Raw genomic sequence first — 25318 nt, 5'->3', positions numbered from 1 at the left:
GTTCTCTTTTTTCTATTAGAATGAATCTTGCAATACACATTTCTGAAAATGTCTACCATTGTACACGTGGAGAAGTTTCTCTAAGGTACATATAACTTGTACAAGGCTGAGTGCGGTGTTTTGTGCCTATCATCCAAGTGACTGGGGAGGCTAAGGCAGGAGGATCATAAATTTGAGGCTGACCTGGGCAGTTTAGTGAGAACTTATCTTAAAAAAAAAAAAAAAATAGGAAGGGCTGGGGACATAGTTTAATTGTAGAGTGCTCCTGGGACTACAAAAACAAAAAATAAATGGGGGTGGGGGCAGTTCTTGGGATATTTGAATTTTTAACTTCACTGAATACTGCCAAATCATTCTCTGAAATGTGTTTTTGTAGCAATGTATATGCAAAGTAGAAGTATCTGAGCTTCTGAAGCAATTGGCAGTGGTGCTATATTTTGCAACTTCATTTTTCTAGGCAAGGGTTTTCTTTATTAATAAAGCCATGTAGTGCAGGCAGCAGGTAATAGCTGCCTTTCATTCTTAATTTAAAAGTTACACTCTCCATTGTTCTATCTTCAGAATAACTCATGTCTTTCTGTATTGAAACAAATATAACTGAAATTTTCTCAATTATCAAGTTTGTCTTATATTTTACTTATAATAATAGTTTAGACCTATCCAAGACCTAAATATGCTGCTATTCTCTGCATGGCTTGCCTCCCGCCCCAATTCATGTATTGATATTCTAATCCCCAAATTTATGGTATTAGGAAGAGGGGAGCCTTCTGTGAGATGATTAGGTCATGAGGATACAGCCCTGATGAATGTAATCAGTATCCTTATAAAGGTCTTTTCTGATCCCAGATCTGTAAAAAATAAAATTTTGTTGTTTACAAGTTAACTAGTTTATTTTGTTATAACAGTCCAAACAGACTAAATCAAGTGCCTTTTATAAAATATTTATTCTTTTAAAAACTATATTACTCTAAAGTCATGTTTGAAGTTTGTCTGATTAATCAGAAAACTAGATGTTTCTTAGCAGTGTCTATATGCTCTTTAAGTCCCACATTTGTGGGAACATTATAATATTATCTATTTGCAGGTATCAAGTGTCATTCATTGTGTAACAAATTGGACATATAATTTTCTGTAAAAGGAATTCAAGAAATGTCTTTGATAAGCAAAAATAAAAACAAAGACCACATCCTACATCATGGATAAGTAGATGAGTACTTTAAAATTTCACTTATTGGATGACAATTGGAAACCTTAGAAGAAGTGGCTACCTGTGGTGATAATGTTCATCTCAGTAAACCAAAATCTAAATTAAATCACCATAAAGCTTACCCATGTAATTGTATCCAAGAGGGAGAGATACTTATTTTTTTCTTTCACAAATGAAATCACTGCATACTCACTGTGCAAAAAATAGCTATTAAAAATTTTCAGGACATATTTTCCTTGATATTTTATTTAGTTCAATGCTGTGTATAAAATTCATTTAACACTTTCAGTTAAAAAAAAATTGCACACAAACCAATACTCTGTTTATGATCATAGAACACTAATGTTTGTTTTATTATAATACAACCAAAATATACATTTAACAATTTTCAATTATTTTATAGTACAAGACTACATTTCTTTTAAAATAGCAAAACTGTAAGTTCAAAATTGATTGCTAACCACTCACAAAACCAGGATTAAATTACATGATTAACTATGGTCTCTGACATATATTTGCCCTTTCTTAAAAAAAAAATCTATCTCAAATTTTTCATAAATACTGTATACTACAAATACTTAAATGAGAGGTATAAATCATGTGCATACTCCTTTTTTTGCACTTTTAATGTATAGAAACTGGGAATTGTAGATTTTTATTTATTTTAACCTCACATGTAATTTGAATTATTTAAATAATTTGATCATTCACTCTGAGAAAAATATACCTCTTCTGTAAAAGCATTTCACTCATCCCTTTTCCCTAAACTATCTATTCTTAATAAGGTGAATCATTAAAGCATATTATTTAAGACAAAGGTGGCATTCTAAAGGAGGGTACTTCAGTTTTGATCCCCAAATATATAATATCTATAGATATAAAATATCTTATGTTTAAGCTTAATAAAATCAGTGTTTAATGGATGGTCTTATTTAATTTTTATTATTTGATAGAGATTTGAGTGATACCAAGTTGTTCTAGAAAATTCACTTTTGATAATGTTAAAAAACATGCCCTGACTCTTAATGTATATTTCAGTCGAGTCAGCAGGAATAAAAAAAAAAGCAGTATAAGAAGAGACAAAATAGAATCAAAGAAAACTTCAAAATAAGACCATTTTGTAGTCAGAATATTGTTAATGAGCATTATTCTAAACAACAAAATGATAAAACTGTAAATTACACTTCTACAGTTGTGACTTTTGTAAATTTTTTTCTATGACCATTTTGCCTTTCTTAAGTAATTTGGTTGGTTTTTGAAATGTTCATACAGTCGTATGAATGTAGTGTTTTGCTTTTTGGGAAAGAAAAAGGATTCTATGTTAATGATTTAGACTACTGATTTCTCAATAAATTCTGAAATCAGAATTCTTTATTCTCAACAATTTGAATGTAAATGATTACAGACAGGATTCCATTTAACAGAGTAAATAGGTAGAATAAAGTACAGGGAAAAAAAAACACAGAAGAAATTCAAAGACATATGCATTGAAGACAAGGGAGAAAAATAGGAAATCAAGAATAAGTAGACATTTTAAGACCCTACCCAGAGAGAGCTGATTTCTTATAAAATTTGGAATGATTAACTATAATTTTCTTTTTTATTATATCAAGACAAATTTGGGAAAATCTTGAGTGGTGAAGATGTACATATTGTGTTTGCAAAATTAATATATTCACACTGTTTCTCTAAGTGTTTTGTATTTAAGATTCAAAATTTCAAAAATTAAATGTTGTTTAGATATCCCTGTGTTTAAAAATACACGTAAATCTTTGCTCTCAGTTTTTCTAAATGAAATTTTATTTTACTAATAATGTTTCAGATATATTTTGTGTAATTATCATAAATTAATAATTTTGTATCCAAAGCAGTCAGAATTTTATATATAAGGCATAAAATAGCTTTCTAAAATTTTGTCTGGTAATTACTATTGAAAGAATTAAAAACTGGAGATTCACAATTTGGGGGAAAATAAAATTCATTTTCACTAGTCAATCCTAACTAATTACATTTGAGCTTCAGATAATTTTTCCAAAATCGTCCACATTTGCATATTGCTGTCTAATGCACAAATATTGAAATCTTAAAAATAAAGCATTGTTCTCACTTACTTGCTTTGGGCTTGCTATGAATTCCTGGGACAATTTTATCCCAGCAAGTTGATAGTTATAAACATTTGCGTGTGATATTCAGTTAGCAGTCTGACCCTGCCACAACTATTCTTATGCATTAACTTTTCAGAGTAATTCATTCTGGTTCACTTTTATTAAAATTGTTCCTTAACTTTTTCTTATAGAAACACTTAGGAATATTCATGAGTATACTACCAAAAGAGAGTAATTGACGTCATATATCAGTGTGACTACTTTGAGATAGGTAAGCAAAGCACATGAAGTAAATGTAAGACACAGATAATGTTCTGAACACAAAGACAGTCACAGGCTCAGAAACAAGTGGCCCTCTCATCACTCTGGTTCTCACAGACTTTTCTTTCAAGACTTGTAGAATGCATGAGAAACGAGCAACGTCTGTTATTTACGTTTCTGAAAAGCTGCCTTCCATGTGAGGAAGTGACTAATTTTTCATTTCACACTATAAAGGGCGTGAAAAGGCAAAACAGAGGAAGGCTAAGGGTTGTGTGTTGTAAGAAGGAAAGGTGAGTTCTGCTCAGACAGACAGGAAAACCACCATACATATTCGGAAGGAAAGTTGAACTGGAAATGCTTGAACAGGCTAACAAAATATGAAAGGTGTTTATGTTAATGTTGTGAGTTTATTTTCTTTACATGCGGTAAGCTTATTTGTTGTTAAATTACTAAAACAATGCTACTTGAATTACAACGTATCACTAGAGATTCAAAAAGGTTGTGCAAAGAAAGAGGTGTCAAAGAGTTAATTTAAACCCTTTCCGTTGTCAAAATTTTACACTTGCTCTGTTATTTAACAAATATATATCCCCACTCCCACCATGGTCTTCTACTTAATTCTTTCTTAATGTATTATATATTGTTCTTTCCTATTCACTCAAATATAATCCAATAATCCAATATGCAGGAGAGAATAAAGAAAGTATATGAAAATAATATACAGAGCATGATAAATACTTTGAAAAAAAGAGAAGAAACACATACTGAAATACATTGGTTATAAATAAAATGTTCATCCTTCCCATGATCCTTTAGAAATTCGACTTTTCCTCAGACTTTTGCTAGAAGTTTGTTATAATCCAGACTTTTTTAACAGATGAATTACAAATTGGCAGCTATTTATACTCCAGTGAAAAGAGCTCTGTTATATTTTGTCCACTTTGTGATTGTTCTTCCTTTTTGTGGGGATATCAGTTTTTTCCCTAAAGCTAGGATTTATGGCTATCTTTCCTTCTGTCTCCTAACAAATCCCATCTGCATGTCTTCCCAGTAGGGTGTAGTATACATCATGATGTTTCCCTTGTTTTATTAAAATATTCCCCATATCTTATTAAAATATATATTAAGCATCCTGTCCCTGTAGAGCTTAGCATATATTCTAGAAATACATAACTAAAGCACCAATTGCTGTCTGTGAACCTGTTTCTCCTTACAAATCATAAGGATTCCTGGGAAGAGTATTAATGCCCTTCAGTAAATCAATGTTGCAATACACCAAATGCAACCCTTGTGGCCTGAAAGAAATAGCGCACCTCTCCAAATTCCCACACCACACTCCAAGAGTGAATGGCTCACTGGAAAAGTTCCTGTTAATAATGTGAGCTATTTTAATTTGTGGCTTCCCTCTCAGTTCCTTCCACAAGATAACCAGGTCTAGCGTGGAATGATTTATCTGTTCATAAGAACATAGCACAACTGCATGGCAAACTCCATGCTTAATGGGCATGCAAGGAAATACAGCACCTCAATACAATATCAAATTTGATGCGTGTTTAGTGCAATTATTTACAAGACAATGAATTCAAAAATTCAAACACAACATTTACAAATGTAAAGCTCCTATTTTCAGGGTATTTCTTATACTTTGCAGATACAAGCTTTGTTCTTGGAAAACTGGTTCAGATGAATGATTTGCCCTTACCATATTTACCATATATAGTCTTACTGAATACAGATTGCTGTCCTTGTGTCATATCAAAACTCCATGGAAAGCATTTATGAGTTAGTAGGAGGGATGTACAAAACAGAAGACAGTGTTTTTGCAGGTAAACAGTTCTTTTTTAAATTAAGAAAAATTAGAAAACTACGTAGCCACAGCTCTAAGAAGCTCATCCAGATCTCTGTGATGTCTTCGATTTCGTTTCTTCTTCATTTCCTGCATGTGCTTCCACTTTGGGCTGCCCTTGTTTCGCTGCCTCCGCTTCTCCCTGTGCCACATCTGTTCGCAGTACTGGTCGAGGCTGAAGTTTGGGCTGCTAAGGATTTGGATGTAGTCTTTGTATCTCAACCGTGACTCAGCCAATAGATCCTTGACCTGCCCCTCCTCATGCTCTGCCCTCTGGGTATTTTCCATCTGTTCATTCTCAATGACATTCAGAGTCAGCTTCACTATGGTGTGGATGAAAGTGTGCTCCTGTGCTTTGCAGTAATACATCCCAGAGTCCTTCTTCTGCAAACTTCGAATCAGTAGCCCGTATTCCGTTTTGATGATCCTTTCATCAGGTTTCAACTGCAGAATTGGAAAAATGCAGGTAATAAATTAAAAACAGAGAAGGCTATGAGCAAATGAAAACAGGGTACATAATTTTATTTGGATGAAACTAAAAAATATATTCCCCATCTCTCCGTCATCAAGCATAATATCAACTATAGCTAAAGAGGGTGAAAAATGCAAATAATGTAATAGCCTCCAAACCATATCCTGAATTTTTTACATTGGTGACTTGTTCAGTCTTACTGAAAGTTCAGAACATACTGAGGTTTCCTCTCAATATACAGATGGGAATGAAGAACTGCAAAAAGCAATGAAGTAAAACTGACCATCTATGCAGAGATTTCAGATAGCAATTGATGTACTAAGATAAAAAATTGGCATGCCAATTTCAGAGCAAGAATGTGACAATAACAGTAATTTTGTACAAAAGAAACTTTAGTGCATGCTTCTACCTTTAATGTAGAAGAGAACAAACACCCCAAAAGAAATTTACTTTGTTTTCTAGATATCAGCAATAAATGGCCTTAATAGCATATGAAAACTGTAAGTGGTGACCTGTTAAAGTCAAATAGAAAGACGTGGATGCAGCTTTTGGATGTCAGAGCTGTAAGTGAGCAAACCCATAGTCAGAAAGTTCGCAACATTTAAAGCCGAATTTCCCTTTTTACTTTGAACTGAATTTTGATACTGTGAATATATATGATACTTTAGACTAGGTCATTTGTAGAAATATTTGCCCTACCTCAGTGTTCACTAACAGAGTAATGTGATTTCAAGTGTGAGAAAGCACCATGAACAAAAAGAACCTCCCCTGAAATGTGATGCTCTTCATCCTTTGTAGCAGTTTTACTGAAAAAATTCAAACATGAAGCTTGCCTGGCCCACAGTCTGGTGTGAATAGTGAACTATCTTCAGTAAAAGTAGAGTCATGTTTACCAGCACAAGTTCCCTGTTCAACGTGGCATACTGTTGAATGGGTAGCCATGAAGTGGAAGAACAACAACAAAGAAACCTGGACTATTTCCCAGTTTACACATCTGCCCCTGTATTGTAGACTTTTACTTGATGGAAATCAAGGAGGCATAAAGACGGTTAAATTAAATTTATTCACAGTGGGTGGACTATACTTTGCATCTTTATGTGAAAAATATGTAGGGGAAAAAATCTCTCTAATTCTGGAAATATGAGAAAAGGAAAAGAAACATCTCTGGCTACCAGCCCAGTTAACTAACAAGTATATGTCGAACCACCCTCTGTGCCAGAGAAGTGCAGCTGGCGGGGTACCATCTGAGGCCAAAGGCAGGTCACAGCTCAGATCCCTGGTTAATGAGGCTGAATGGTCTCGGGCCTGCCTTTGCTCTGCACTGAAACCACACCATCAAGGTTTTGTCTGTTTGTTTGCTTGTTTCCCTTACTTTGTCCAATTGGTGAGTTGGATGTGTAGTTTTCTTTTCCTAATGGATTTATTGTGAAGGCCCAGACACTTTAAAATGCCACTGTAATACAAACTAAACTTGAATCCATTTACATTTTCATATACCATAGGAATCTCCTGCCTAAAGTATATGTGAATTTGTGTTGGTAAGGTTCTAAAGGGCCAGTAATGAACAGAAATGCACTACATACACTTGTTCTCTTCAAATAATTTAGCTGGAACAATTACTTTTAAAAATTTAAATAAATCTGAAATCTCAAAATACTTGCTCTATACATTGGATTCTGGTCTCTATCATCTCTGCTTCCTATGATGACCCATTTATCTTCCCTATTGGTCTCCCATCTATCAAATTGGTGTGCAGCATATGGTGTATTTGGGGGATTAAAAGCAAAGCTCTTTGAAGGTTAAAGTGTGAAGTATTATTAGCAACATTATAGACTCCTGCCATGTTGCTTGAGAGGTAATATTCTAAAGCTTTTATTTCTATAATTCCCGTAATAGAAAACAGCCTGAGGCTATTAACATGACAGAGTGGGTGACTTTAGTTCGAGTTCATCTTTAGATTTCCGTTATACAACCTGTATTCTTGTTAATATTTAAACTGCATTTAATGTGGCTTTTGGAGATTTTCACAGCTTTGACTCAGTACTTTTTTATTGTTCTCTTTAATCCTCTGACAGGAAGAAATTATGACTTTGACTTCACACATATTGTGCAACACTTCATCATTACTTCTGCTATTCTCTTTTTGTATCCTGTTTATGTTGTTTTACCGTAAGATCTAGTTCCCTTTCCTCCCTTCCACCCTAAATTTGTTCCCCACAGGACTCAAAATTTCATAAACACCTGGCTTTTCTTTACTTGGTCATGATCCTTCAACATTTTCTTTCTTCCATGGAATGCTTAATTTGGTCTTTGTTTTTTGATCTATAGATAGAAAACTTGCTTCAGCAAATTTTTAATTTTATATATTTACCTGCTGCCTATTAGATCATTTAGCTAATTTTTGTTTCCTTTCTGAAAATTTTTAAAATATGGCTTTAAAGAAATGGCATTTTTAATAAAACATTTTGAATTGATATCTTTTCCAGGATTTTCACATTTTAGAGGTAAAATCTGTGACCAGAAGTTAGGAAGTTGATTAACATTTGCCTATTTTACATTTTTGCTCTCTGAGAAGCTTTCATTCTGTTCTGGAATAGGATGCATTATGCAGTCTGCATTTCCACAGTGAAATGTCAGCACAGTCCATTTAGAAAATGCAGCTCCTCTACAGAGATAATGTAATCTTTGGTCACTGATTTAAACTCATGGAATTCTCTCCACTATAGAAGTGATAAGCAAAAACTGTTCTACCTTACAAATCAAAATCATGTTTGAACTGGGATTGACTACCCATTCGCCTTATGTGAACAAGGATAATATATTTGGCATTATTAAATGTAGATCTTTAGTGAAGAGCAATTCATTTAATGTGAGAAGAGAAACAGGAAAAGGACAAAGGAAATTTAGGTACTAAGCAGCAGGCAAAGGTCAGGGCCTTTATGTCTGATAATAGCGCCTAATCGTAATTCCTTTACAGATAATTCACCTGTCAGATATTTCATACTTAAACCACTGCACATGTCTTGGAGAATACTAGAGCTTCAAGAATATCTCCTTTCTCTAAAATGCAGAAAGTATTATTAGGGACATGTTAGGATAAAATAAGGAAGAAAAATTCTGGTGTGTGAAAAAACAAATGTTTATAAAACTGTTGCAAAAAAAAATTATCACTTTAAAATAAAGCAATCGAAAGTTTTCTAATTTAATATGGGAGAAGGAAAATGAACTGGAATGGAATAATATGCATACATATTTTAAGTTTCTCAACATATAACAAACAGTAAATGAGTAATTAATTATAATTTAATAGAATAAAAGACAAAGTATAGATGTAGAAATAAAATCATAAATAACTAGAAAAAAAAATATATGCTCCTCATTGTGACAGGAGTCTCAGAGTAATAGCTGAGAAATTACAGAGCTATAAAATTATTAAATTTGCCTATAGCAGATATAAAACTTTTATAGAAAAGTCAGAAATTGTTAGGAACACAAAACATCAAGATTGTATCAAAATAATGTTATTTAAAATCCATACAACATTGTTATTAACAATTATAATACATAAAGGACTTGATGAAAGCATTTTGAAATTATCTCTAAATGAAAACTAAGAAATGATAGGCAAAGCAATTCACCAAATTCCATTCAAACCAACAGCTAAGAAACAGGTGGTATGTTCATATACACTGATATTCAAATAAATAGATAGCACATAATATACTTATTTATATCAAAGTGGTAAAAAATTTCTTAAATTATAACACAATTTTGCTTCAGTTCAGAGCATGCACTAATATGGTGATTTCAATGGGAAATTAGTAAATATGTGGTTGTTTATCAAAAAACATAAAGATAACCAGTGTCTTTAATTGATTTCTTTTCCTTCTAGGAATCTGTCCTAAGAAAATAGAAAAGTACAGAAAAAAAATTGAACAGATGGAAGTTCATTATTTTTTTTTCTTAGAGAAAACATGAAGTACTTTTAAAAAGTTTGGTTACTTATGAATGACTATGGTATCAGGGTGGGATAGGAGAGAGACAGAAAAAATACATTATTTATGAACACAGTGAAATGGAAAATGCTCACAGTGCAATGGTAAGCACTATAGTAGAACACACACTAAAATATTATTCTGCTTATTTACACTTAGTGGCATAAAAGTTCTTCTTGTGTTAAGCAATGTTAAAACCATTTACATTGCTTTTGTGATAAAAAAGAACAAAAACAAAATAAAGACCTAGGAACAGAGAAATGAAAATATTTAAAGACGTTTGAAAAATGAGAAAATCCACAGAGAAAATACAGTATTGTAAATGGCATGAGGTATTGCCTCCTTTATTCATTAATGTCCCACAAGTTCAACAGAAGCTTGGGGACTGCCTATTAACTTGCTTAGTTATAGCATAAACATCATCAATTTCAAGAACAGCTTTATAAGAAAGTCAGCAGATAACTGACTCATGACCTCCCCAACAGCACCCAACTGTGACACAGCTCAGTAAGGAAATGTTCTCCTCCTGGCAGAGAATAACCTGGTGACAGCCTCTGTGTCACAGGAGATCATGGTCCCTCCCTCAGGCTTTTTTGAGTGGAGGAAAGATTCCAAACTGTGACCTTCTGGGTAAGGAGCAGAAGGCATCCTGCTGGGAAAAGTGCTTCATGCAGTCTGAATGTTGCCCTTTTCCTTAGCTCAGGAAGCAGAATTGCATATCCTGGACCATGTGAAACCATGCCATTTACAAAGACAGACAAAAACAGTTGAAACATTACAGCTAAAATACTTTTAAGTAAGATTCAATAAATACTCTATTTCTGCTCCATTGAAATTCATGGAGCATGGTACCATCATGACTGTATGATATACTGTTAAAAAGTACATTAAAGTAATGCATAACATTTTCAGGAAAATGAAAGATGTGAATGCAGACAACCACAGACAAATATAATAGTTATCTGCATTTGGAAGATATACCACAGATTACATTTGCTATGGGGAACAAATCACGTATTAAAGAGTTATTCTTAACTCAAAGGAAATTGTCAATCTTTATGAGCTATAAAATTTAAATTATTGGTTTATTAAACTTAAGATTGAAATATTTCAATGTATCTACAATCAATCAGCATGTTAAAAATACAGATGACTTTCTTCTAATATTTCTTGGATAAAAAGTAAAAGCCTTCTATTTTAGCATTTAATAGTTAAATTCTACATCAGATAATGTTTCATTATTTATTGATAAAAATGGGACTGTTAAGATAAATATTCAGTGTAAATATGAATCTACGTAATCCTATAATTTATTGATGTCAGTAATGATGAATAATTGAGTTTTACTGGAGAACTGTGACATAATAAAGAATGGAGTTATTCCCTTGGCATGGTATTAAATATGTTGAATCAACATTGTGATAGAAAATTATTCTTGCATATCTTAGATAAAGATACTTTTTCATGCAACTGTGGAATTATAATATTAAATCAATTTCTTATTAAAAAATTTGACTCTTCTCCAAAGTTTTTCAATCTCAGCAGTATTGACATTTGGTATCAGATAATATTTTCTTGTGGGAAATTGTACATTGCAATTCTGCATAACACCTCTGACCTTTATAGACTAGATGCCAGAAGCACCCACTTACCACCTACCCACTCAGTTTCAATAACCAAAAATGTTGTAGGACACTGCCAAATGTCAGACCTCTCAGAGTAAAATTGCCCGAGGTTGAGATCTACTGTTTTCTACTAATGTTTGATTAGTTACATTTACTATTCTTAATGTTTGTAAATTTAACAAAGAGGTTAAGAAAGTGACAGACTGTTCATGAATCCTCAGCAGTCAAACCAATGGCAAGGCCAGCATTTTCTAAGCATTTGATCATATTATTTTGTATCCCAGATATTTTTATTGATAGTGTATGTGATTTTATTTGTATATTTATAGTTATAAAAACCTCTGCTTTGAAATTCTACTTTCTCATATGTGTTAACTTATTTGCTTTTAACAGTAATTTTTAAAGTCATTATGTTCAGTTTAGAAAATCCTGGCCTCTTAGGCTCAATGACATCACCAAAGATGTCAGGACCATGTTGCAAATCAAGACATCTATCCAGAATCCTGCATTCAATCTATTACTCATTACAGTGTACTCAGTTTAATATTGAGAGTTTTAGAATTCTGATCTGAGCATTACAGGTTTCTTTTTGACACAGTAGTAATAACCAACAATGACAAACAATTCTGCCAATTAACTATTGTTTCCTGACAACCAAATAATATCAATTCAGGATTTCTTAATTACCCAAAGTAATATCATTAAATTCTGTAATATATACAACCTATCTGTATTATAAAATCTCCATGAAATATTTCAATCACATGTATCACATCAGTAGAAAGAATGTCAAAAATTAGAGTACTGATATTACATTTCCCTCTGTTGATTTAATTTTAATACATAAAAGTGAAAAGATATATATGTCCAAATACTTATCCTATGAATTTTATCATAGGATAAAAGTAGATATATGTATTTTCATACAAATTCAACATATTTCATTTTGTAATCTAAAATGAATATGATGTGAGTTAAAATTTAATATGCTACTATGGAGAGAAAAAAGATTGTCTTATTCAGGGAGTTAAATCTTTAAGAAATAAAAATCTTTTAAAAGTAATATAAATTTATTTTAAAAACTCAGTCAAACTCGGTCTTCTTTTAAATACATTCTATTAGTGTGTATTAAGTTGGTCAATTCTCAAAGCTATTGTTACCCTTTGGTGTTAGCATGAACTGTTATTTTCCTCTTTATCAAATAATGATGAGAGTACCATATGGAACTAAGAGTTGAATATATCTCATAACCAAAAACTCAATTTAAACTTTATGCTATTTCCCTCAACAAAGAATTCTTTGATGATGATAACTCACCTCCTCTCGATGTTCATCTCCTGTCCGCTGGATATACCACTTAATAGATGCTTGTTGGGATTTAGGTATACATTCCAGAAAGGTTGAATTAAATTCAATGCCAAAAATCACTTTTTCATCAGCAGTTTCATGACTAATGCCTAGAAAGCAAACATGGAATAGAAGATTAACCTTGACCTGATTGTAAAAGCAATGGGAAAATAGATTGATTCAGAACAGATGCCATCAGGAAAGAATCATGCACATTATTAAAGAGAAAGGAAATTCATGCTATAATATTATTACCTTCAAGTCAAATATTATCCAATAGATTGATTTTTAAAACTCTACATCTGTACTGTAATTTTTACTCTTTCATCACTATATTAACAATTTGCAGTTGGTTTTTAAAAAACAATTCACAAGATTTAATTCTAAAAATTGTATTTTTTCTCTAAGCATAGTCTTTTGCATATTTTGGTGTTATAACTTTTTATATAAAATATAACTAATTGTGTAGTTAGTTCTACAGTTTACTGTACTTTTAAGAGAAATTCTAACTGAATTGATACACAAAACTGACCAGATAACTTTTAGAAATTTTGATATCAGAAAAGTATGTACAGTGATATTTGATGAAGTTCTGTGATGAGAACACTCCAAATAATCTGAAGCTCACAATCTGGACCTTATTTGTATTATCTGCTATTCTTTTTCTTTTTTTTTCTGCAATTCTTTAGCCTAACATGCTTTTGCTATAGATAGTTCATGGGATGCTAAGAAGCAGTGTCTCAGATACCTTGTTCTCGTAAATCACCTGCATATGAAATACGTTTCATTTAGAGTAGCCAAAGACTGTGTCCCAGGTGAAATTGAAGATCTGTAGCTCAGATTTGATCAAATAAAAAATGATGGCTGCTCAGCTTGGTCCAAACAGACATTTTTTCATCATATTTAGATATCTCAATTCTACAGATGGGCCTACTTCAGCATTTTAGGTTTGAGGGACCAATGGGAATTCTAAAGAAAATCAAACAAAATTCTCAGCAATGGCATGCATGCACATCTGTCCCATGACTTGTTTTTAAGAAACTTCTTTTGAATGCATTTGTGTTTTACCTGCAATGATTAAGTCAAGCACACTAATGGCATTATGGATTAACCTCATCCTCAAGCTTTATAATGCTTGGATTCTATTTAAAACTTGTAATTTATCAACTATCTCCAGAAATTCAGCAGATTACATCTGGAATTTTCACAGTCAATAAGATCCTAATGCACAGAAGATCACTAGTGCCAATGATGGGAGAAAAAGACGTATCATTTCATAATAAGATCGTGAGAAAGGGAATCTGTCTACAAAGTCTACAAAGCAGGGAGGAGGCAGGTTGACTGTCAGATTGTGAGGTAAGCATTCAGAAGAAACTCATACTGACTCAAGCAAAAAATTGGTCAATTTAGTAAAAGATACATGAGTGAAATCAACTAGAAAACTGAAATAGTGAGTGAATGGTCTGAAATCTCTTCTTAAATCAGTAAAAACACACCCCACAACACAGTTATCAAGAAATCTGTTTGACTAAAAATGTACTTATTGTTGCTTACAATAATGCTTGTTTCATTTTTGATTTTTAAATTTCCTGTCTTGTTTTAAAAAATATGTTTAAATGCATATATACATATATATACAAGAAAATATCTACCATCCTCTTATGATCTAATTTTTAAACATATAAAAGTTGTGTAGAATAATATTTTAAAATGGACTATCTTCCTTATTGAGTGTAACATAATTTGGATCATAGTATTTCAATTTTCCACTTTGGTATCAAAAATTGTTTTTCACAGTAAGTGGCTGTAATATTTCTTTATATTAAATATATGAAATTGAGATACAAGATTAGGTCTATTTTACATTGTTAAACATAGCTCATCTACTTGTATTGATTTTATATCATTAGTAATCATGTACTATCATAGCATTTAGCAATTAGCAAAAAAATGAAAAGAAAAAAGGAAGAAAGAAAACATCTATTTGTCATTTATTTAAGATCTTATTACCTAGTAAAGTGCTACAGACATTTATTGCTTTAGATTCAAATCATCTCCTTTCTTCTCTTCTACAAGTTACTGTCCAAATTTGCCCTCTTCTCTACATTAAGACTGCATCTGCTTTAAAGTATTGTCAGAGAAATTATTTAACTCTCCAAATTGACTCTCAGCCTCTAGCTCCTTCTATTCTAATTAATTATCTATAAGGGGATAATTAACTTAATTAAAAAAAACTTTTCTGAGAAATATTAAATAGCTCATCACTTGTAAGGTAAACATAAATTTCATGGAATAACGAGACTGCCACAAATGTAACCCAACTTATGTGAAGTCTTTCCATTTTTGTTTTGTTTGTAGTACTGTGATTGAACCCCGTTATGCTTTACCACTGAGCTACATACCCAACCCCTTTTATTTTATTTCATTTTATTTCTTTGAGACAGGGTCTCAGTAAAATGCCAAGACTATCTTAGCCTCCAGCATCCTGGGATCACAGCATGTACCACCACTCCAAGGCTCTTTCTGGTTTTAATTACTATTACTTTGTAGTTTTGTCTTTAAGGAATAGTTCAAATGCTACCTTTTGAGTAGGCTTCCCCTTACCCATCCATTATGCAAATAGTCTTAGGTGTCCAACACACTGGGATTATTTTAAGTGACAAGGTGAATATGGCAGGTAAATTCACTGTCCTCAAGAAACATATATTCTAGTGACACAGACAAAATAATCAAGTAAATGAAGAAAGAATATAGTATATGGTAGTATCTACTACTAAAAAAGAAGTTGGCAATAGTAAGTAGAAGGAAGAAAAGTATTTCTGTTAGGAAGATCAGGAAAGGTCTCATTTAGGCATTAAATTGCATGATATGAAAGTAGAGCTATGTGAACTTCTGAGGAGGAGGTACAGGGGACAACAAATACAAACAGATCTGAGGCAGGAACGAATTTGGTGCTCTTGAAAAAGAGAAGACCAGTGAGGGGACCATGCAATAGTATGTGAGAGGGGAGTTAGGAATGTGTTTGGGACCAGATCAAACAGTTTCTTACAGGCCATGGTAAAGGCTGTGGATTTGTACTAATTTTTCTAAGAAGCTAATGAAACATTGTTAGTAAAGAAATGATGTGATCTGACTGAAGTTTTGAAAAGACTCCTCTGGCTGGTAGTAGGATATAGACTGAAGCAGAGCAAGCATGGAAGTGGGAGACCAGAAAAGAGGCTACTGAAGAGAAACAGTGGTATCAGTGAAGATGAGGAAAAGGACTTACTGAGAGGTTGGTGATAGGATATGAAAGAAAGAAAAGAATAAAGATGTGACTCTGAGCTGCTTTTTGACCTAAGCTGCTGGGTGAACAGTACTGATATTTATTAATATGGGAAAGTATAGAAATACAGCTTTGGAGAAGATAGCAAGAATTCTTAGATATAAGTAGGAGATGTTAACTAGGCATTGAAAAAAAGAGCTATTGAGTAGGCATACAAGCATTCCAGATTGGCAGATAGGGACAAGCTTAAACTGGACTATGATTATGGGAGTCAAATAGCCCCAAATAGTATTGAAATTATGATGTTGGGGAAAGAAGAGACAGAGTTTGAGAAAGTGGTTTGGGTCACTGGAAAACTTTGTGCAATGAAAAGAAATGTTGAGAATACACAGATGGTGCAGCCCACAAGGTAAGAGGTAAACCAGAAGGATGTAGTACCATAAAAGCTTAAGCGGGCAAGTATTCCAGCTCTTTGAAAAAGAAAGGCTAGATTTGTAGTGTTTTCAGATTTTCCTGGTGTAAATACCCCCCACCCCCCCACTGTAGCTGATTCAAGCTAACCAGTGGTTTAAAAAATCAGCTCACAAAATAAGTAATAAGCGACAACTTTCATGAGGCTTCATCAACTGGCTCCAGTACACCACTGCAAGGAAGTTAAGGGGAGAAAATGTTTCAAGGAAGAGGGAATTAGAGATTATGTAAGTATGAGAACTAAATATTGGCCACTGAATTTGGCAAGAAGAAATTGCTGGTGACTTGAACAAGAATGGACTGGGCAGAGTGACAATGATGATTGCAAAAGACTGTGCACTATGGGTTACAGCAAGAATGCAATATGGCACAGTGGAGACAGTAACTCTGAGCCTTAGGGAGCAAGTGTGTGCTTCACCTTGTTTTCTTTATAACATTTATCATCAAATGACACAGCATTTTTACCTGTTTTTATTTCTATTGTCTGTTTTCTCCCCTAATGTTTCTATGTGTTAGAATGAGAAGGCAAACACATTGTGCGAGACCTAAACTTATTTTTCAGAATTCTGAGTTAAAAATGACTGCCTTGTTTCTAAAACAAGAAAATGCTGCTGGTTCCCCTGTTATAAAGTGTGAAAATTGGGTTATTTACATCACTGGTGGGATGGTTATTAACAATGTGATAAAGGAAATTGCTCTCCTTCCACTACTTGCATGTGTGCATTTGTGGGCGTGCACACTTGTGTGTTCTATCTGGAGGCAGAGTCAAACTATGGGATATCTACTTGTAGATGATCTGCCCCCCTGCTAGTTTTTAGACTTGCTTACTAGACTTCCTTTCTACTTCCCATTCTACTTCTTTCTCATTCATTCTTTCAAGATCTTCCATTCTATAATTTTTGTGTTTCTAAACAATTCAGTCTCTGGTGATCTTTTTTTTTTTCACTAAATTCCCATGTCACCAATTGTTCCTTAGGATATCTCCCCAAGGAATCACAAGCCCTTTAAGGAATATAGTATACTCCTAGTATACTCAGGACAATCATAAATACATGAATTAACAGTTGAGTACAAATAAAGTATAGGCTACCTAAAACATCTTTCTAATAAGTGCCTATACTTTAGTATGCTTTCCTGGGAGGTCTCTTTCAAGTTTACTCTGTATGTCCAAATGTTTTGGGATATATCCTGCTTTATCTCTGATTGCAGTTTTCAAACTTTACAAGGATGGATAAGGCATATTGAAAGGAGTAAGAAAAGAAACAAAAGCTAAAGCACAGGAATTTTAAAAGACATATGAAACAAATCATGATATAACAAAAGGTTATTCACTTAGGGCTGTAGACAGGGGTTGATTTATAAAATCACCTATTAGCACTATACAAAATGAGATCTTATGTAATAGTTGTTTGGAGTCATGAAATTAAAAAGAGACACAAAGCCCAGACTTATCATTTTAATTTGGAGCAAAAGCATATTAAACCGATACTTACTGTCTTCTATGTCCCAGCACTGGGTGATTGGATCCCCATACTTTACATCCTGACGTCTAGCTCGCCTGTGGAAAGAGGATTAGCGTGATTAGAACTCTAAGCATTATAATCAGAATATAGAAAGGCTATACCTATCACTAATAGTAGCAGATGCAGAACTGTATTTGTCTTACTGCTCAATTTAAATCAGTTCAGTATTCTGGTCAATCAAACATTGATTTAAATACCACTAGTATTAAAGGCGTAATAGAACACATAGTGTTTTGCATTAAGATGATTTGAATTTTATTTAACTACTTTGACTTGACAAATGATTGGACAGAACAGGTTGTATGTAAATAGAATCCATGTTTTAGATTTATGATATGGAGGTAAGTATCCTCATCCTCTTTTCTGTCAGTTATGGTAAAAGTAATATATAAGAGTTTTAGTTGGTGTATAGAAGAGTATACACTAATACAAAGCACTTTATGATGTGTAGATTCACAATACAGAAAGATAGTGCTTGAAACAGAGGTACACATTTGATATGGTGTGGACTGTTATGTGTTATTTCTATCTGGGAATGTGTAGCTCACATGTTTTTTTAGTGGTAGTAACAATAAGGACACAATCAATGGCTTTTGCATTAGGGCACATATTTTCTTTAAGGCAAAATAGTAATTATCATATATAAAAAAATTTTGCTATATCTGAAGTATGTCTTACACTCTCACAGTTTTCATTTGCTTTGGGTATTTGTTTTTACTTTAACTTTATTTTAACTGAAACAAAAACAAAGATTATACAAATTAATGGAGTACCACATGATGTTTCAATATATGTATATGTTGTGTAATGTTTAGATCATGTTAAATGTATCTATTTCCTGGAATATTTATCTCTTCTTTATGGTAAAATATTCAAAATCCTTTCTTCTAGTTTTTTGAAATGTAAGGTCCATTATTATTATCTATAGTCATCCTACTGTGCAGTATCCCACAGGGATTTCTTGCTCCTGTCTAAGTGTAACTTAGTACCCATTGATCAACCTCGCCCTGTCCCTTCCTGCAGCCCACTCCCCACTCCACCACAGTCTTTGCTGCAGAGAAGTAACAACAAACTTTCTCGGATAACTAAGGTGTTCCTCAAGGGCAGTGCTGGCCAGATGACAACCCTGTAAGATTCATCCATTGTACACATCTTCAGACTTGCACAGACATTATGCTAGGTAAGGGAAAACATCACAGTGGCATGTCTTTAAGATCAGAGACAGTCTTGGGAAATGAAAAAAGAAAAAAATTATGGTAGTATAAGGTACATAAGGTCAAGAATGTTTTTAAATCTTGGCTTCTTAAGGAACAGGGTCAATTAATCAAACTGAAGTTTTACTGCCAACTAATGAGCATTCTGGTTTTTTAGCTTCCAGAAAAGCATTCCCTGAAGACTCACTGTGATGAGTATAACCTTGGCCAAAAACTATAGCAAATGTTGGTGACTTCTTACTTTTATCTTTTAATAATCATATCTATCTACTGACATTTATTTCAGGAATTGGAAGGAATATAAAATATGTCTTAACTTTAAGCATTATGTGTTATTGTACTACACATTCAGTCTGTGATCCCTAAAGTTTAGAATTTGACAAATCAGGAAAATTTCAAAAAGCAAAAGTGGTAGTAAGATTAATATATATACACCTCTTAGTTTGTTACAACAGACCTAACAAACAGCAACAAAATAATACCACACACAATGCGTTGATGTTTTACATAGAGGAAATATGCTTTTAACAATAGTTTAGAAAATAATGTTACTTAGTCTGCATCTAAAACTAATTATTGTAATATATTTAACTAGTATCAGGCATATTAATAGGGATTCGGGTTTTTCCCAGTTATTCTGAAATTAACAACAGTGCTGAAATGAATATCTTGTAACTTTGCGGGACTTCTACACATGTGTGAATAGTACAAATTCTTAGTTGGGAATTCTTGGCTCAAAGTAGCATTATTTGTGAGAGTACATAAAACAATGAACTATACACAGCAGGGAAACGATTGCTGTTCAAGTACATATGATGAAAGAAATTGACCAAATTAGAGTTATTAGAATAAAAATATAATTGTACCAGTCATTAGATGCACTATGAGCTATAATAATCTGCAAATTATTTGCAAAACAATAAGTATGAGTAGTGCAAAATTAGAAATAAGGTGGGAGGAATATAGAAAAAGGAAAGTAGTGAATAAAATAATTTTAGTGGTATTTGGCATAAATGAAAAAATATAAACAATCTATCATACTTTTTTTTAATAGTTCCACATTTTAGAATTCCAGAACATATGTTCTGTCTTCCTTCATAGTTTAGTATTATGTAAAACTATGGAACTATATTTTAATTTTAATATTCCTTCTAGAAACTAAGTTTTCTGCATCTTTCTCTTTAAATTATAAGACAAGGTATTTATGGGAGGTATTAATGTTATGGAAAGGGAAGATTCCTAATAGCTAAATGTGCTTCTTACCGTTTTGAAGTGGGTGCATATCGAGAGCATGCATTTCCATCCCAGGCACAGTAGGGGTCTCTGGCAAGGCAGCAGTCTGCACAGGCTTTCCCATAAGTGTCACATCTGTGCAAGGAGAGCTGAACCAATCCATCTTGTGAACCAATGTACAATTGTTGCTGCAAATCAGGCAAAACAAATGAATTAGAAGCATCATTCAGATGAGTCTTATGAACTTCCCCTTCTTGAATACCACATGATAGCACTAAATCTGTTTCCCCGGGTGTCCTGGACCATTGTAAACACTTGTGCAGAAAAGTAATGAAGGAGAGTAAAATAAGTCAATTACTTCTATCCCTGTAGTTTGAAGATGCTGATACTGTACTGCACAGTGTTCTATAAAGCTAGAGTAAGCTTGGCAGTAATTTAAGAAGTTCAAAAAACAGCTGCTAGGCCGAGGAATTAAGATGTCAAATTCTCAATAGTAGAAATTGTAGATCATATCAAGCACAGATGCTGTAGGCAAAGCTGATGCTCTTCCTCTGCCATGATTCCTTACATGAGAGATGGCTGAAGAGACTGATGAAACTTCATTCCATTTTTAATTATTTTATTTGCTAATGAAGTACTGATCCCTGAGAGCAACTAAGTTATAAGTGGGAGAATAAATATTTAGCATCACTATGAAGAAAGTACTAAGAAGGCTGAGAGATGCCATATCACATATGAAAGTCTACAGGATACCGAAAAACCTAGGAAATAAATTCAAATTTTGAAAATTAGTCCTGAAATTGATGCACTACTCGCTATGTATACTCATTGGAGTGTCTAACTTGGTGGTAGCAGAGGGGAACAAAGGAGAATAACATGCATTAATAATCCAGAGTCTGTAACTTCAACAAACTCATGGTCAACTCTAGGGGACAATTCCAGGCTTTAAACAGAGGGAAAACCCCTTAGAAGTAGATATTAGCATAAGAAACACACTTATCCCGGTATACACATTTGTTGCCATTAAACTCCCAGTTCAACCTTCCTTATTACTAAATGCACTGGACAGAGTTTCCTATCAGTTTTTTTTTTTTTTTTTTTTAATTCTTCGCAGTATTTGAGACCAGTGACCAATGTTCCTTGAACCACTCTTCACCATTTTTCTTATAATCTCTCTGTATTTCTGCCTAAGACATTTGTCTCTTCTGTGATTCATTTCTTTGAATTAAATGCTGGATTTCTTTCTTTTCTGTTCTCATGTATTTTTCTCCTGGGAAACTCAGAAGTATCTTGAAAACAGCCAAATCAGGAGTAGAGCAGTTCCCCTGAAACTACCCACCTGCCCTACCTTGGCAAGAAGAACCATCACTCATCCAGGCACGCAGACAGAAACCTGGGAGTTGTCTTTGAGATTTCGTTTTTACACCATCTGTCACCAGGTCACTTCCATGCCCTCATATAGAACCCTCTAATCTGTTTCCTCCTCTCCCTTTGCACTGCCACTGCCTTTGCATTGGTCCTTATCATTTCTCTCCTGGATTACTTTAAAGTGTCCTAACTAATTCTATTGACTTCTGCCTTCTTTTCCAGCAACTCCCACTTCTATCATAGGACCCAATCCATCTTTCACACTGTCACACCAGACTGATCCTTCTAAAAAAGAAAACCTTATCACAGCACCCTCCTGCTTAAAATCTTTAATGGTTTTCACATCCTTAAGATAAATTGTTAACCGTCTTGGGAGGACATGTAGGATGTGCCTAATCTTACCCTGGCTTACCTAGATTCATTTCTAGCCTCCTTCCCCCTTGCCATGCTTGTACTTGCCTATGCCCTTGCTCCTACTTGTACATAAACTTAAAGAATCAGCTATGGGCTCTTATTTTTCACATCTTTGGAAATGTTCTCCCTTTCTATTTGGGTTATTCTCCTTCATCCCACCCCCTTCTATTTTTTCTGGTTAACAATACCCTTCATGGCTCAGGTCATTTGTCTTTTCGCTATCTTCCAATGCTCATTCTGGTTCATTTCAGGCTACCTTCTATGTATCTATTTCCATTATTACTCTGTGATCTTAGAATGCTTTTTCTCAATTCTACCTTGAACTTCTGGACATTATGGTATGTCATTCATTGATTTCTGTACTCCTATAGCACAGTGGTAGCCTTCTAGAAATAAAGGTTGAATGAATGAACAAATTCATGGAAAAGACCTGAAAAAGAAACCTATTTATACCTTGCCCTAATAATTTTTCTGCCATACTAGGCAGAGTATAGTAAGATAATTTTAGCTTAATGTTGAACATGTTATCATATGATTTTCTTAAATCTCAAGGGTACACATAGAAATGGTAATGCAAGTCTAAATCTTAAATGAATTGGGAATTCAAATATCATACCAGGGAACTGTGAAATTACATTATATTATTATCATTATTATAATTGGCTACCATTTATGCCATACTTATAATGTGCTACCCTGTTTAAAACTTTGGCATAGAGCATTCCTATTTAAACTCACAACAAACATGGAAGGCTTTTCAACTTTGCTGTTGAGGAAATTGAATCTGAGTGAGAGATATGGAGTGATGTGTTGGGCTATTTGCCACTATAGTCCATATTCTAACTCCTGCACTCCCTAATTAAAAACCTTTTTTAATCATTAGAACTAACATCTTACATGTATTTCTTATGATGAACTTGACAGAAGGACATCCTCCTGAGAGTAGAAAACTGAGCTCAATTTTTAAGAGCCAAAGGAAGAGGAAAATATAGAATATTATATACAGTTCAATAGACGAACATTGTCTCCATTCTACCAACATAAGGTTGGAACAATGGTGTCTAATCAATAATTTGAGAAACAAATAATCTGAAACTTTCTAAATTATCTGCAGTTTAACTTCAAATGAACATTCATTCACACAATTCATTACTTTCATAAATAATTTTTACGCAAAATTAGAAAGTACCTGCTTCAAAGACAACTCCATGCTCAAGATGATTGATGGGTGCTGAAAATAGAAAGTAAACATTAATAAAGATAACCATTAACATGATTTTATATTAGCCAATATGTTGTTTTATCCTATACAAAAAATTTATTGAAGTCAAAGTCTAGGTTCTGTTTGCTATCTTTTTCCAATGTGTTGTGAATCTACCTTTATAGAAATGATGAAAGTAGTTATTTTAAAGTATCCTGTTAAAGAAAAACAAACTAAATTTATGAAGAAGCACTCTGCACTGAAAATTGTTCCCAGTTACTCACAAGGTTTCTACTTCTTTTAAATCTGCTTATCTTAACTGTTTCCATATAATTCAGACTAGTGTTGACAAGAACATCTCCATAATTATTTATTACCTCTTTCTGCTCTTACTTAGATCAGTGATTCAAACACTTGTTCAAGTAGCAGAGTTCTGAAAAGTTACAGTACTCCTTGTGGATGACCATATTCTTTGTAATATTACAAGATACCATGATATGAGCTAGAGCCAGTTTTACATGCAGAGAATATGGTTGTATGCATGCAAGGTAAAATCAGAAACTTGAACATAAAAGCTATCAGAAGGACAAAAACAGTATTAAAAATATTTTATCATCTATCTTCTATTTATTCATTTATCACCTGTCTGTATTTACTAATTGAAAAAAGAGTAGCAGATGTAAAAGATTTAAGAAAACACATAAAACAAAAATTTTAAGTAAGAAAGTTCTTTTCATAACTTCTTTTGTTATGAATTTTACAAAATGGCCAAACTCATCAAATGATGTATATTAATTATATGTTTTGTAACATAAATTATACCTCAATAAACATGTTTTTTTTAAAAAGAGGGGGAATAAAAGAAAAGAGAACAAAATATGGCATTGTTTAATCTTCACAGTGAAGCCAAAGAATTCCTCTTGACCATCATCATTATGATGTCTATCAGCCACTGAATGAAATGTGTTCTAATGTGCTTGTGACTTGTGGGGATTTTATTTAGGCCTCTGGGTTCATCCTTATATTTGACATCAGCCTTTCCCTTAGGAACCACCCAAGATTTTGTTTTGGTAGAGGCCAGATAGCAGGTCTTGTTCTTGTTAACTTCTTGACCACTATTATCATCACAGTGTAAACAGGATCTGTGGAACCCAGCATGTTAATTAACTTGAGCCCCTCACAGTGGAGGAATCTACTCTCCTTTAAAGCAATAGATGTTTACATGGAAACAGTTTTTAAGGAACTTTTGTTTGAACAAAAATGTTATAAAATATCCAGAATATTTTTCAAAAGTCTTTCCAAGAAATGCAATTTTATTTCTAATGGTATTTTCATGAAATATTTTTAAAATTAAACTTCATTGAGGATCCACAAACAATATCACAATTCAATTGTATTGTTAAAAGTCAAAGGCATTCCCATAAACTGGAGAATTCTTCTAGAGCTACTAATTATTGGGGTAGCAGGGATGAGGACTTTGGCATACATGAAGACTTACTATCATGTAACATATTTTTAAAAATTTCCTTACAGAAAAGCAGGGATATATGATTTATATTCTTTTCCAGTTTTCTCAAATTCAATTGGGGAAAAATTGCAAAGTCAAATTTATAAAGTAGAAAAGCATCTGGATAGTAAAAGAGACCCCAGGCTTTCATTTAATGTGGCAATTTGTCTGACTATATGCTTAGAGAATGCAGTAATGAGAGGCAATCCCAGGAGCTCTCAATCAGTGGTATTCTACAGAGGAAGGTAAGTCCCATTCTTAGTT

At 33.3% G+C, this 25318-nt stretch overlaps 1 protein-coding gene across 1 annotated transcript in view; it reads right to left on the bottom strand.

Annotated features, from left to right (window-relative positions):
• Positions 1-1527: 1527 nt before the first annotated feature.
• Positions 1528-25318, bottom strand: part of SEMA3D (semaphorin 3D) — a 194159-nt gene continuing 170368 nt past the window's right edge. The window contains exons 15-19 of the mRNA XM_079151830.1: positions 23536-23577; positions 20595-20752; positions 18088-18152; positions 12829-12968; positions 1528-5863 (exon numbers count right to left, since the gene is read on the bottom strand). Of these exons, the coding sequence (XP_079007956.1) occupies positions 5438-5863; positions 12829-12968; positions 18088-18152; positions 20595-20752; positions 23536-23577 (831 nt within the window). The 3' untranslated portion in view covers positions 1528-5437. The remainder of the gene's footprint in view (positions 5864-12828; positions 12969-18087; positions 18153-20594; positions 20753-23535; positions 23578-25318) is intronic.

This window comes from Sciurus vulgaris, assembly GCF_902686455.1.
Source record: "Sciurus vulgaris genome assembly, chromosome: 8".
Classification (NCBI taxonomy): Eukaryota; Metazoa; Chordata; class Mammalia; order Rodentia; family Sciuridae; genus Sciurus; species Sciurus vulgaris.
Note: the sequence above shows the minus strand (reverse complement) of the source record. Positions and strands in the feature narration are given on the sequence as shown.